The sequence below is a fragment of the Tetranychus urticae genome, chromosome 2 (assembly GCF_039701765.1).
Source record: "Tetranychus urticae isolate SD_2017Ah chromosome 2, NJAU_TeUrti_SD_1.0, whole genome shotgun sequence".
NCBI lineage: Eukaryota > Metazoa > Arthropoda > Arachnida > Trombidiformes > Tetranychidae > Tetranychus > Tetranychus urticae.
In genome coordinates, this window is record NC_142959.1 from 1383100 (window position 1) to 1395817 (window position 12718).

General features: G+C 32.3%; 4 protein-coding genes across 4 annotated transcripts; 1 reads left to right on the top strand and 3 right to left on the bottom strand.

Annotated features, from left to right (window-relative positions):
• Positions 1-1726: 1726 nt before the first annotated feature.
• On the bottom strand, positions 1727-4908 carry tw (Protein O-mannosyl-transferase 2). Its single transcript, XM_015930985.3, has 8 exons — positions 4419-4908; positions 4236-4320; positions 3930-4143; positions 3672-3846; positions 2609-3602; positions 2354-2510; positions 2141-2281; positions 1727-2013 (listed from the first exon to the last, which is right to left on the bottom strand). The coding sequence occupies exons 1-8, from the start codon at positions 4571-4573 to the stop codon at positions 1796-1798; spliced, it is 2139 nt and encodes a 712-aa protein (XP_015786471.2). The 5' UTR covers positions 4574-4908; the 3' UTR covers positions 1727-1795.
• A 652-nt stretch (positions 4909-5560) lies between these two features.
• Positions 5561-6744, bottom strand: Prosbeta5 (Proteasome beta5 subunit). The gene is made up of 4 exons (XM_015930690.2): positions 6648-6744; positions 6090-6588; positions 5775-6025; positions 5561-5709 (listed from the first exon to the last, which is right to left on the bottom strand). The coding sequence occupies exons 2-4, from the start codon at positions 6569-6571 to the stop codon at positions 5618-5620; spliced, it is 825 nt and encodes a 274-aa protein (XP_015786176.1). The 5' UTR covers positions 6572-6588; positions 6648-6744; the 3' UTR covers positions 5561-5617.
• A 1287-nt stretch (positions 6745-8031) lies between these two features.
• On the top strand, positions 8032-10561 carry Arl8 (ADP-ribosylation factor-like protein 8). The gene is made up of 6 exons (XM_015930892.3): positions 8032-8255; positions 8369-8449; positions 8531-8604; positions 9089-9250; positions 9316-9386; positions 9721-10561. The coding sequence occupies exons 1-6, from the start codon at positions 8133-8135 to the stop codon at positions 9768-9770; spliced, it is 561 nt and encodes a 186-aa protein (XP_015786378.1). The 5' UTR covers positions 8032-8132; the 3' UTR covers positions 9771-10561.
• LOC107363633 (BRO1 domain-containing protein BROX) lies at positions 10544-12641 on the bottom strand. Its single transcript, XM_015930886.3, has 7 exons — positions 12434-12641; positions 12111-12320; positions 11769-12043; positions 11509-11684; positions 11086-11318; positions 10860-11025; positions 10544-10799 (listed from the first exon to the last, which is right to left on the bottom strand). Exons 1-7 carry the CDS (start codon positions 12532-12534, stop codon positions 10710-10712), a joined length of 1251 nt encoding a protein of 416 aa, XP_015786372.2. The 5' UTR covers positions 12535-12641; the 3' UTR covers positions 10544-10709.
• Positions 12642-12718: the final 77 nt, after the last annotated feature.

Below are 12718 nucleotides of genomic sequence, written 5' to 3' on the forward strand. Positions count from 1 at the left end.
TTATTGTTCTTGCAAATGAGCAATTTCCCATTTCCTTTTTCTTTCATCTTCCTAATCATTGGTTTTGTTAAGAACAGTTAAGATTCATGTTTTAGCATAATTAATCGAAGTTTGTTATTAAAACTGGAAAAATATCTGCTGTTGGAACATTTTTTGCGAAGTAAATTAATCGTCTCTAACAAAGTTCAATAGAAAGATGCATAAATCGTAATATATTGATATCAATTATTTAAAGACTCGCTAAAAGGTCAATAAATCACAAGCAGAAAACCTTAGCATTAAGGCATCGAATATCAAATTAGTAAATTGAAGGGTTCATAAAAAGTGTAAAGTCTTAAAGGACAACAGCCAAATCGGCCCATGATCCAAAATTTGTTGAACCATATATCAATCGAAAGCTTATGATGAGTAGAGTATGTCTTTCTGAAAATCAAGTCGATATTCGTATTCCCTGGGGAGTTATTTAGCAAATCCCTTGGGACCCCATGAAGGTCGCATCAGTCCTAGATTTTCAGATAGAACTTTTCATTCTGATTCTAATGATGATATGCATGTGAACCTCAACTTGCGGCTTTGCGAGATATACTACTTTCAAAGTTTTTCATAATGCTAAAAAATATTCAATGCCGTGGCGTTTCTTTTTTACCCTATGAAGACCAACCCAGACCTAGTACATATTGTTCAACACCCTGAATACTATAAGAAAAGTCCAAAAATAATTAGGTTGTGTTAGATGTGCCATCTACATCACACTTTTTCAAAATGCAAATGAATATAAAAAGCTATTAAGTTTGTTTTAAACCCTCAAAAGGTAACATCTGACTTGCTAAATCTGACCTAGTGAATCCGGCCTAGCTCAGTATCTTGTGAATTATCATAAAAAAATTGCTTAAAAAGAAACTTAATAGCTTTGAACATTTATTCAATAGGAAAATATTGACAAACGGAGTTAAAACCTAAATAATCTAAAACCGCACATTTGGATAATTATTTTTGGACTTTCCTAACAGTATTCAAGGCAGTGAGCAATATGTACTAGGTCTGATGCGACCTTCATAGGGTTTTGAAGAAACGCCACGGCATTTAATATTCAGTTACATAGTAAAAAAGTGTGATGTAGATGGCAAATCTAAAACCGCACATTTGGATAATTATTTTTGGACTTTTCTTATAGTATTCAGGGTGCTGAACAATATGTACTAGGTCTGGGTTGGTCTTCATAGGGTAAAAAAGAAACGCCACGGCATTGAATATTTTTTAGCATTATGAAAAACTTTGAAAGTAGTATATCTCGCAAAGCCGCAAGTTGAGGGTCACATGCATATCATCATTAGAATCAGAATGAAAAGTTCTATCTGAAAATCTAGGACTGATGCGACCTTCATGGGGTCCCAAGGGATTTGCTAAATAACTCCCCAGGGAATACGAATATCGACTTGATTTCTAGGGAGGCATACTCTACTCCACATAAGCTTTCGATTGATATATGGTTCAACCCATTCCGAACACAGGCCGAAAATCGCACATTTTGGCTGTCCTCCTTTAACAAGACTGCTAGTCTTAAATGATATTGTTATAGAAAAGAAATATGATAAAAAGTTTTCTTTTTGCTAATAGACTGTATGAACTTTTTGGTATCAGATTTGTATTTGTTTCTCTGAATTCTGAGAATGAATTTTCAGTTTTGAGTTAGATATACAAATGCTTAAATTTTAGCATAGATGGATGAAAAGTTAATAAATAAATTTTAATATTTTGCAGATTGCATCAAGTATAAAAAATAAATTTGTTTACACTAAAATTCCCATGATTCGAGCCATCTTAGCTCAGTCAATGTGTGATTTGATTCAGCTCCTGATTCCATTTTAGTTCCATAACTCAGAGGCGAAAATAGGTAGAAACTGTAGACAATTGATGAAATAATTACGCCATAGCCGAAGTGGAAAATTGTCTCAGCTAGCTGCGGCCAAATTAACTTCGGAATATTTTTCAGCAGATAGTCGATAACAACCGCTACAAAAAAAACATAAATCATTAGTCAGCCAATTGCTTTATACAGTAAATTCAAGTTGAAATAACATGATTTATAAATCAACATTTGTTTTTAAATGTTAACTGTTTGTACAATAGAAAAACAAACCTGAAAGCATGCTACTGAAAATTAGAGCCGGAAAATAATGGTGAAAGTATAATACTCTTCCCATGGCAAAAAATGGGAAATAATGCAATCCCCATCCAATTAATAACCAAACTGATGCATATGTCAGTCTAGAGTTTTGGTCTAAAAAAATAAAAAAACAAATTAAAAACAAATTTTTATATTGAGTACAATCTGAGTATTTTAGAGTCATACCTTTAATATCAGCAACTTCGTTGCAACCTCTTTGCTCTCTAATTAATATAGAGATCTCTAAAATGAGATAGACGGCCATGATAGCAATATTTGCCCACCAGATGATTGGATTTCCGAGTAGATAAATTTTATACTCATTTCCAGAAAAGAATTGCCCCTGAAAATATAAAATATAACGAATGGTTAGTTTGGTTTCATTAGCGGATATTTTTGCTTCTTGCATATTATTAAGTTGAAAGCTGAAACTTTATTTACCCGATAATTTATTGGCCATTGCCAGGGTCTTGAAGTGACTTCACCTTCTTTGGGCTTAAGACCGGCATTACCTTGAAGCATAACTGCATGAGATTCGATGAACTTTTCAATGAAACTAGGAGCATATTCTTGAAAACTGACATTAGGTAAGCGTGGAAAGAAATTATCCTCAATATTCCAAATGCCATTTTTATCAAGTGTATTAGGAGAACAGGTAACTTCCATTTGTTCATATCCCCACTTAGGAAGTTGTTTAGAGTGAGAATGAAGAGCACAACCAACAAAATAATGAATTAATCGAAATTTACTAGTCACCGTCGCTAGTTTTTCATCTGGTTTTGAACTGATAATTTCAACTCTCCAGACATCATTTGCATCACCAACACCATTTTCTCCATAACAAGTGACTTGATAATGTTTCTTGGTAACTGGTCCTCTTTCTCTGTGGCTGTGAAGATTTCTGGCTGTTACTTGATGCTCAAGACGAACGAGATCACCGTTTTTAACTAGTTCAATCTCACCCTTTTCAGCATTGGGTTCTTTATCGTACTTTTTAATCACCCATTTATTATTTTCATCTTTATGCGAGTATGCAGTTACTTGTTGCTGTCTTGCTCCAACTCCTTCAGGATAAAGATGCCAATGAGAATGAAGATAACCACCACCAGTACGATGATTTTTTAACGTGATGACAGCACCAAAAGCAACATGACGAGGCATCGATATATTGTATAGAGAGTTGCCTTCCAATTGCGATTGAAAAGCTGAGCTGTAAAATCCATCACCGGGTCCGCTTTTATAGAGAACAGATAAATGAATCCAGAAGAAAGTAGTATAAATAAATATCGGGAGCAGAATTAAACACAAAACACGGGCAATAAAATGCGCTCCAATGACTTTCATAGGCAAATTACAGTCTCCTAAAAGCTGCCACAATTCTGCGACAGTTCTTAAGCCAACTAAAATAACAACAAATAGTCCGACAAATTTGACACTGAAAGGAGAGAGAAAAACGGAGTTTTGAGAGAGATTTGTTAAAATTTTAAAAATCCATTTAAGTTACCTCATTGCACAAGCAAGAAATGTGCCGGTCCATATCAGCCAAAACCACCAATAGAAAGTAAATGATTGATCATAATACGATCCCAGTTTCACTGAACCCATAAAAGATCCAATCACAAAAAAGAGTAGAATTGGATCGAGCAAAATATACTGGGACAATGTCAGCAAACCGATATCTAAATAAAATAAGGTGAATGTATGGAGCGAAACATGGTTAGCATGGATTTGAAATTAAATTATCAAGAATCATAGAACTAACCAAATGTAATCAAAGCTGAGGCTAATAGTGAGGCACTTAATGATCCAGTTAATTCCCAGACAATCACATAAGTGAAAGGAATGATTAGAGCTCCGAGTGTTACACAGAAAAGTCTCATTCCGAGATAATTGTGATCCCCATATTTGTCTCCAGGTTTATTAAATGCAAAGGTTCCATTATATCCTGTCAATTTTCCCGACAGCCCAATGAGCATCTATTTTCAAATAAATTGAATATATTAGAATTTGAATTTTAAAATTCACAGATAAATAAATATTGGAATGCATGATTAGACAGATCACTTACCTTTCCAAGCGGTGGATGAACGTCGAAGAAAAAAGTATGATTAATATAATAGGATCCCATTTTACCGAAGTGCGTTTCATCCCAGCTGAGTTAATAGAAAGAATGAACAGTAAGGAGTTGTCATTATAATTAAAAATGATAATATATCAAAACAAAATTGATTATAAAACAAGACATACTTACCAAACATGATCAGGTTCACCAATTTTATACAGTCTTGTACCAAAAGCAAGAAGGAAGGTTAAATATAAACAAAGTCTAAAATCTAGTGATGTTCCTCCTAATTGGAATGAGGTTTTTTGTTGATCACTGGTTTTCTTATTTCCACTTTTAATCATTATTAATCACTAAAAGAAAAATAACAACCAAACGGTTTGCTTATATCACATGTGGAATGGTGACCTAACAAGGTCTATAGAATGAGTTTTTTGCCACCGTTACCACTTTCCGTAACATCAATCTCACCCAGTACAACGATGCAGCAACCGGTCTTGAAAAGTAAGGTCATCAAAAATTGAAAAACAAAATGAATTTGAATGGATACTTTTAAGAAAAAATATTTTTGTTTATGGTTGCCACTGAAACTGTTTACAACTGAAAAAGATGGAAACAGTTGAGTCAACTGAGTTGACAGTTGAGAGCGCTCACAGACAAAGAATAGAGATCTTCTACTCTTTGATTTAGTCTTGTTAGTCTTTGACAATAGTTATGATAAGTTCATAAATTTGTCTACATAAATTAAGTCATAAATTACTCTTATAACAATAAGTCATAATGTTTCCATGAAGCGGTTTCTCATTATTTCACTAAAGCATTAAGATTCTTACGATATTTCCCAGATGTGTTTTAAAATGTTAAATGGATAACATATTGTATTGTGGAACTGAAAAATTTATTCTCAAAACAAATGCCGATGTGTTTTTGATCATGTTGATGTTATGTCATTTGAAAGAATTAACTGCTAACTTTGAATTACTAAGGCTTCTCAAGTGTTTTGTTATTCGTAACCCTTATTCAGTCAGAAGTGGTTTCTGATCAAGAAATCGAAAGATGGTTTGTAAACAAAAAAATTATACCATGTCGAGCACTTCATTGTGAACATAATAAGGTGAATGTATGGAGCCAACAGATTCAGATACTACTCTGTCTTTCAATAAAAGATAATGTTTCGTAAATCGCCGAGTAACAACATTCCACGAATTCATCAATAAAGCTTAGTTCTATTGTGGACGAATACATATTGCTATTAAATTTAGAAGCAAAACTTCGAAACTGATTTGATCAGAATGAAGACACAATCACAATTAATTAGTAGACTGTTCATATCGAATTGGAATAAAGATATCTTTAATCAATTTATTTAGAAAACTTTAATGCGATACTCAAACCATTTTTTCATCGGCATATTTGTAATGAAGCACCTTACAATCTTGTTCGCTAATTTTTACCCATCCAGTTGGTTTCATGCCGTAAACTACAAAGAACAAAAAAACATTTGTCAAAATCTATTGAAAAAAGATATCACTATAAAACACTTACCTCTGACAATTCCTCCGGAAGCGGCATCACGATATGTAGCTTGATAGACTGCACGTCTACCCAACTCATACGCTTCTTCATCGGTCATATCGTATTTCCAGTGAGTGTCAACCACACCAAAAGCAAATGGAGAACCAGACCCGGCACTAAATAGATCACCAGAATATCTGCTACCAGAATCATCAACATAATATAGACCAGGACCTCTCTTATCCCAACCAATGATCATGGTACCCATAGAAAGACCCATTCTGAAGAATATGAAATAAATAACATTTAAATTAAGTCTAAACTGCAAACGAATATTGACTTTACCCTTTATAATTGTAGAGGATGTTGGCTAATAATTTACTAGCAGCAGCAACAGAAATTCTTTCCTTGTTACGAAGCTCATACATTCGACATCTGACAGTCAAAGATCGATGCCAATAAGAGCAATCAGCAGCACCTCCAGCCATAGTACCTAAAAGGTACTTGTTTATCTCGATAATCTTTTTTACAGATCCAGAGAAAATGAAATCACCACCAGTAGCCCTGGAATCTACTGCTATAACAACACCACCTTGGTATTTGAAGGCAAGAGTAGTTGTTCCCTTTTCCATGTTAATGTGGATATGTCTACCAGTGTTAGAATCTCTTAACTGGACATTTTTATTCATTGTAAACGGAGTGATGGGCAACTGGGTTAGTTTCTCGCTATTTAATTCTTCGATTTCTTCACTAAGTTCAACATCATCCACAGATTTCAAGCCAAAACTTGCATGTTTTTCTAATTGAAGTAACTCTTGGAGAGCCATGATTACCAACAGATGATCTGTTAACGAGAAGATTTGTCATTAAAAATTCATAAAAAGAAATGTATCAATTACTTACCGAAAAGGAATTAGAAACAAATTCAAAGAAAACAACTCAAATTAAATTGTGCAAAAATTGTAAACAGAATCTGAACAAAATGATTTGCAATTTATCAGAAATTTTTAAGTTGAAAGAGGGACTTTTAAATAATAACATTCTGTTTATGCCGCTTTTTTGAAATTTCTCAATTTTTTCTGGATTGAAATGACGATGAATTATAAGAACTAATTAATAGACGTGAAATAAGCAAATTAATGAAGAAATTAAAATTTTTGATGGATTAACCATTAAAAAGAATTAAAGACAACCAGAGAGGAATGTATAGAGAATCGTTTATAATTCAAACGGTAAAAAATAATGCAATCACACGGGAAAACCACTTGTAATAAGTATCATTAAAGTGTTAGCTCAATTATTGCACTCAATTGTACTCGTAATTTTTCTGGAAATGTGAATTTTAAAGGAATTAATTTAACTAATGAAGCAATTTAACTGTTACCAAAAGATTTATCTTTTCTAACCATTCAGATCGACACGTTTCAAAGCATAAATCTTTAAGTAACTAGCTTTACTGGATTTAAATGGATTCTCTTAGATTTTCAATTTCAAACTTGATAAATCAATTATGGACACTTAATTGTTTCAATAAATGATTGATAATTGGCAATCGAATTTCAACTTGTTCAGTGCCATCTACAGAATTTCATCTCTACTATATATTGTAGATTTGCTGCTGTAGGTTGCATTTGTTGTTTTCTGTAATCACTTTAATGAGGAACAGGTTATATGTACACAAATCTGTGTATCTTTAACTATTAAGTTAACCGTACACATAATGATGTTGAATGGAAAGGATCAAATAATAGTTTAATAATTGATTAAAAGTTAATTTTTTGATCAATTTTTATTAAATCCTACTCAAAGAATGCATACATTAATGTAACTTAATGCCAGAAGGATGAGTTTAACGTATTAACTTCATTTAACAATGCCTGCTTGAACAATACACTTAATTAATTTCATCAAAATTTGAAAATTAAATCATAGCTCAGTGGTTAGATTATAGAGATGACAAAGGTTATGGTCAGGGTTCGATTCTAGTTTTGATAAATTTTTTGTCTTCAGAAACTTAGACGAGTGCAATTTTTTTACCGCAAAATTTGAAACAGATATCTGTTAGAATGATTTGAGATCAGTTTAATGCATAATTAAATTTTTATTTATTTCCTTTTTTCAATTCATCAACATCATTAAAATGCTCAAAAATTCTTGTTCTAACTTCAGATTAAGGCAGATTCTATTCATTAAACGAAAAATTTACAATTGTTAGTTATTATTGGTGGTATCAGATACAGATATCGGATAGTATCTTTGTGTACATATAACCTCAACCCTTTAATGAAGTGACTTTATAAACTAACAATTCTCATCCTGTTAGCCAGATCAACTTGTAGCTTATTATTCATTTAGTCATCTTATATCTTTTTTCTTAATCAATTAAACATGTTGGCTGTAATTAATCGAGTGCTAGATTGGCTGAAAAGCCTATTCTGGAAAGAAGAAATGGAGCTTACCCTGGTTGGTTTACAGAATTCGGGTAAAACTACATTTGTCAATGTGATAGCTGTAAGTGATCATTCAGTTATTTCAAATGTTTTAATTTCAAAGTTCGATTCTTATTGTGATTCTGATTTTCTATGAGAAATTTATAATTCTTCAAATTTATGTTCTTGCTCCAGTCTAACTCTTTTTTGGAAGACATGATTCCCACCGTAGGATTCAATATGCGTAAAGTAACCAAAGGAAATGTCACCATAAAGGTAAATATTCCACTAATTGGAACTATTTCATGTTAAAATTGAATATTTTTTCGTTAATTATGTTTTTTTATTTCTTTGTAGATCTGGGATATCGGAGGTCAACCAAGATTCCGCAGTATGTGGGAACGTTATTGTAGAGGTGTCAATGCCATTGTGTTAGTACTTTTAAGATGACTTTTCTGCTTTCACTTGATCCAAAAACTCGATTTAATTGACAATACTAGGAAAGTTTTACCTGAGGGTATTGCTTATAACTTCATTGAACTAATTTATTTCTGATGATATTTACAAATACCTCTTGAACTTTAACTTCTGCTCATCAATTTCTGATTTATCAACTTAATATGACAAATTTTGCAATTCTAAAAAAATGTTGAGAACAGTTCAAAGATTTTTTGATCTGATATTCATTTAGATTAGGTGAATTATCGCATTTTTACTATTCAAAATTTTAACTAACTTTTTATCGATACATTGACAGCTCTGTTATTTAACAGTCTCATGTATTTTATTTTTAATCATTACCTGACTCACATTACAATCACGCCCTATAAGTTGGTATACTGGATTTCATCCCTTATCTATCCATCCTAAAATTGTACTCTGCCGACGTTATAATCTGTCCTTTTCATTTTACAGATATATGGTAGATGCCGCCGATCATGAAAAAATTGAAGGCTCACGCAATGAACTTCATAATTTGCTGGATAAACCACAATTAGCCGGTATTCCCGTATTAGTTTTGGGAAATAAAAAAGATCTGCCTGACGCATTGGATGTAAATGAATTAATTGAGCAAATGTAAGAATTCAGAATCAAAAAATGTTCAGTCAGACTTATTTAACATTTTTTTTTATTTCACCCAGGAATCTGGCTGTAATTCAAGACAGAGAAATTTGCTGCTATTCCATCTCATGTAAAGAAAAAAGTAACATTGGTAAGCTATTTTACGATTCTCCAAAATTTCGTTTTTTCACATCTAAATTTCAAATTTGATTTAGTTTAACCAAACCTATTTTTTGCAATTCAAATTTTTATGTTTGGTTTTCACTCCATTTCACATCTATTATTTCAACTACTTCCAATCATTCGATTTTATCAGTTAGCTATATTTTTGATTATTTTCCGTCTTTTCAATTGCTATGTAAATAACCTTTCGATAAAATCTGTAGGGTTTGATCAGTTGAAACTGTTTGCTAACACGTTTTTTGTTATAAAATTCAATAATCACATTTTCTTTCTCTTCTCACATTTACTTTTCGTCATATCAGATATAACCTTACAGTGGTTGATTAATCATTCCAAATCTGGATCCCGTTAATATACTCACAATTTACCGGACTGCCCATAAAAAGATGATTCCATTTTAATTTTTTTTAGTGGAAACAAAGAAACGTTCCCAAGCCATACACGAAATCACAAGTCATTTGTTTATTTTCCTTTCCGCTTCCATCCTCGTATAAATGAAGCAAAATCAATTTTAACAATTTGAAGTTTTCTCGTAATCAGCCAACAGAGGGGTAATCAGACTCAAAATCATAACATCAAAACAAAAATAAAAGTGCTGGAGATACAATTATCAAGCGAATACACTGAATGGCCATTTTCTACTTCCATTGTGAACTCAAATGTGTTGGAAGTCAATTTGGAAAGAAAAGCAATTTTTTAGTTTACAAAAGAACTGTTATCATGCATGTAATATTTCCTGATTGATCTTTATGAAACTGAATCAACTACGCGAGAACTTCTTTATTTGTTTTAATGTTATCAAATATCTAATCTTTCTTTACCAAAATTACAAAGATTTGGCGTGGTAAATGTTCCCTACAAATCATGACAAAAATGAAATTGAAAAGAATAAGGAAATTTCATTCTCATCAAGTTCCAATTTGCCATCTCAATAAGATGAAGAAAGACGAAAAATCAACAAATCAACTGTTCTCAATTTTGTGATCATTCAAAATTCAATCTTAAATCAATCTAAGAGTATTTATTACAGGAACAATTACCGAGAAAACAAATGATTATTTTCTTGTTCATTTCTTGTTCATTAGCCATATATGAAGCACACAAATAACAAATAAAGCCCAATCATTATGATTTATGATACAATTTAATTGATTTTTATATATTATAAAATTTCAAAATACTGCTTTCCTTCCTTGATAAGTCAAAAATGCAGTTAACAAAAGATTCAAATATTTGACTTGACAGTTGATAAAGGAATGTATTAAAAACATTAGCCAAAGCCTTCAAATGATTATGTCTTCGGAGACTTTTTATCATTTTTAGATTTACTGCTTTTTTCTTTCGGTGGTGAAGGGCCATCTTCATTTGGTTTCTTGTTATCCTAGCAAAAGATAAAAAAGCTATTAAACATCAATTCTTAAAATAAATGAGCAATATTTACCTTGATAGATAAGTCTCTCAAGGGAACTGTCAGGTCAAAAGCTGTACAAGCAAAAGGTGTCCAGAGGCTGCTAATTTCAGGGATAATGTAATTATCGGGAGCAACAATTCCATGAGTTGCCTTTAAGTCAAGTTTTGGAAGATCAGGATGCACTTTTTGGTGATATCTACAAGAGATAAAAATAATTAGAATATGAAACAGAGAAATAGATTCTTGTTTAACATACATCATTCCGTTTTCTCGTTCACATTTGTCTTTGATTCGTGTAAGACATGCTTTAATGCGCTGAAAGAATCCGGTTTGATCTGACTTCGGAGCTACTCCGTAACCTTTCATTTTAAAATACTCTTTACTTAATGGAGCCAAAACTTCAATCCTTTTCATGGCTTCTTGACAACATCTGATAGCTTCACCGCTTTTTTCCATATTGAGTAAATTGTCTCCATAAAAGCTGTAAGTCTAAAGAAAAAATGGTAAATACAATTAAAAAGAGAATCAATATGTTTTGACATTCAATCTCTGAGAGTGAATTAGCATTGCTTTTTGGTGGATTATTACTGGTGAGATAAGTTTATCAATAATTAAGATCGTTTGATGCACAGAAGCTTTGTTTTTCTCTGATTGCTTCTAAAATTAGATGATTACATACCAATGCATCGTAGCAACAACATTTGATTTGAAAGTAATGCATCCATTTACCAAACTTTGTGATATCCAGTGCTTTGATCGACATAGCTGCTTCCAGGAATTTTTGTGAGGTTTCATGAGTAAGAGCAGCAATCAAAGAAGGTGAATGTTTCAATTGAATAGCTCGAAAGATGGTGACTAATACAAAAGAATGAGAAAAAAAATTTATATTCTCAGTTTCGAGACATTTCAATATAAGTCAAGACTATAAAGCGTTTTTACCTTCTTGAGCTTCGGCAATGCACTGAGAAATATAGGCATCCATTACTTTGAAATCAAGATCCGAACCATTCGTGCCAGTATCAATCAATCGGGGTAAGTAATTAGTCTTCATTTCCTCTAAAATACCAACACACTTTCGGGAAGTTCGGTGAATTTTTTTCAATTGTTCATCAGTTGGGGATTCTTGATGGGCTAGAATGGCTGCCTTTTTCATTAGCCAGAATGCATATTCTTGGTTGATCGAGATAAACTCATACATCATATCGCTTTGAGAGCTGTAGAAGAAAAATGACATTAAATCAATAAAAGTGGAACCCAAAGATCTCATTTTGAATAATTTACATAATATTTGAGCCAAGCATTGAATGACTCCATTTGAATTTACAAACATGTCTTAATCTGCTTGTGTCAGTTCCTGCACTAGTATCAGCATTATCAATAAATCCTCGCAATAAGCCAAGATAGGTATGTAGCAATGATTGGACAGCTTCTTCATCACTGGCTAAGTTTGACAAATTTTCAATCAATTTGATACGGTTCTTCCTGAGTTCACTATAAAATAAAGTAAAATCGTGATTTAGATTAAATTAGTATGAATTGGAAGAGTTTTAACCATAAGAAAACAGACATTAGTCAGAGTCGAGTCATTTTTATTTACTACTTACTTGCAAATGTTGACAGCTTCTGCATTTGTAGCTACCAATTTTAGGTCAAACGGTACAGCAGTGGTGGATTTTAGTGGATTCCTATGAAACCAGAAGGTCATAATTACACAAATTGAATAATCCCAAAATTCAAATTAATTAAATAACATGTTAAAGAATTAGATTTTCTTTCAAAGATAAATTTAATGTTGTTTTCATCTGGTAGAGTGAGCAACATATGATCATCTGGTGAGGTGTGTTGATAATAACAAAATGAAAAACCTTTTTACACGACTCAGAGCAATC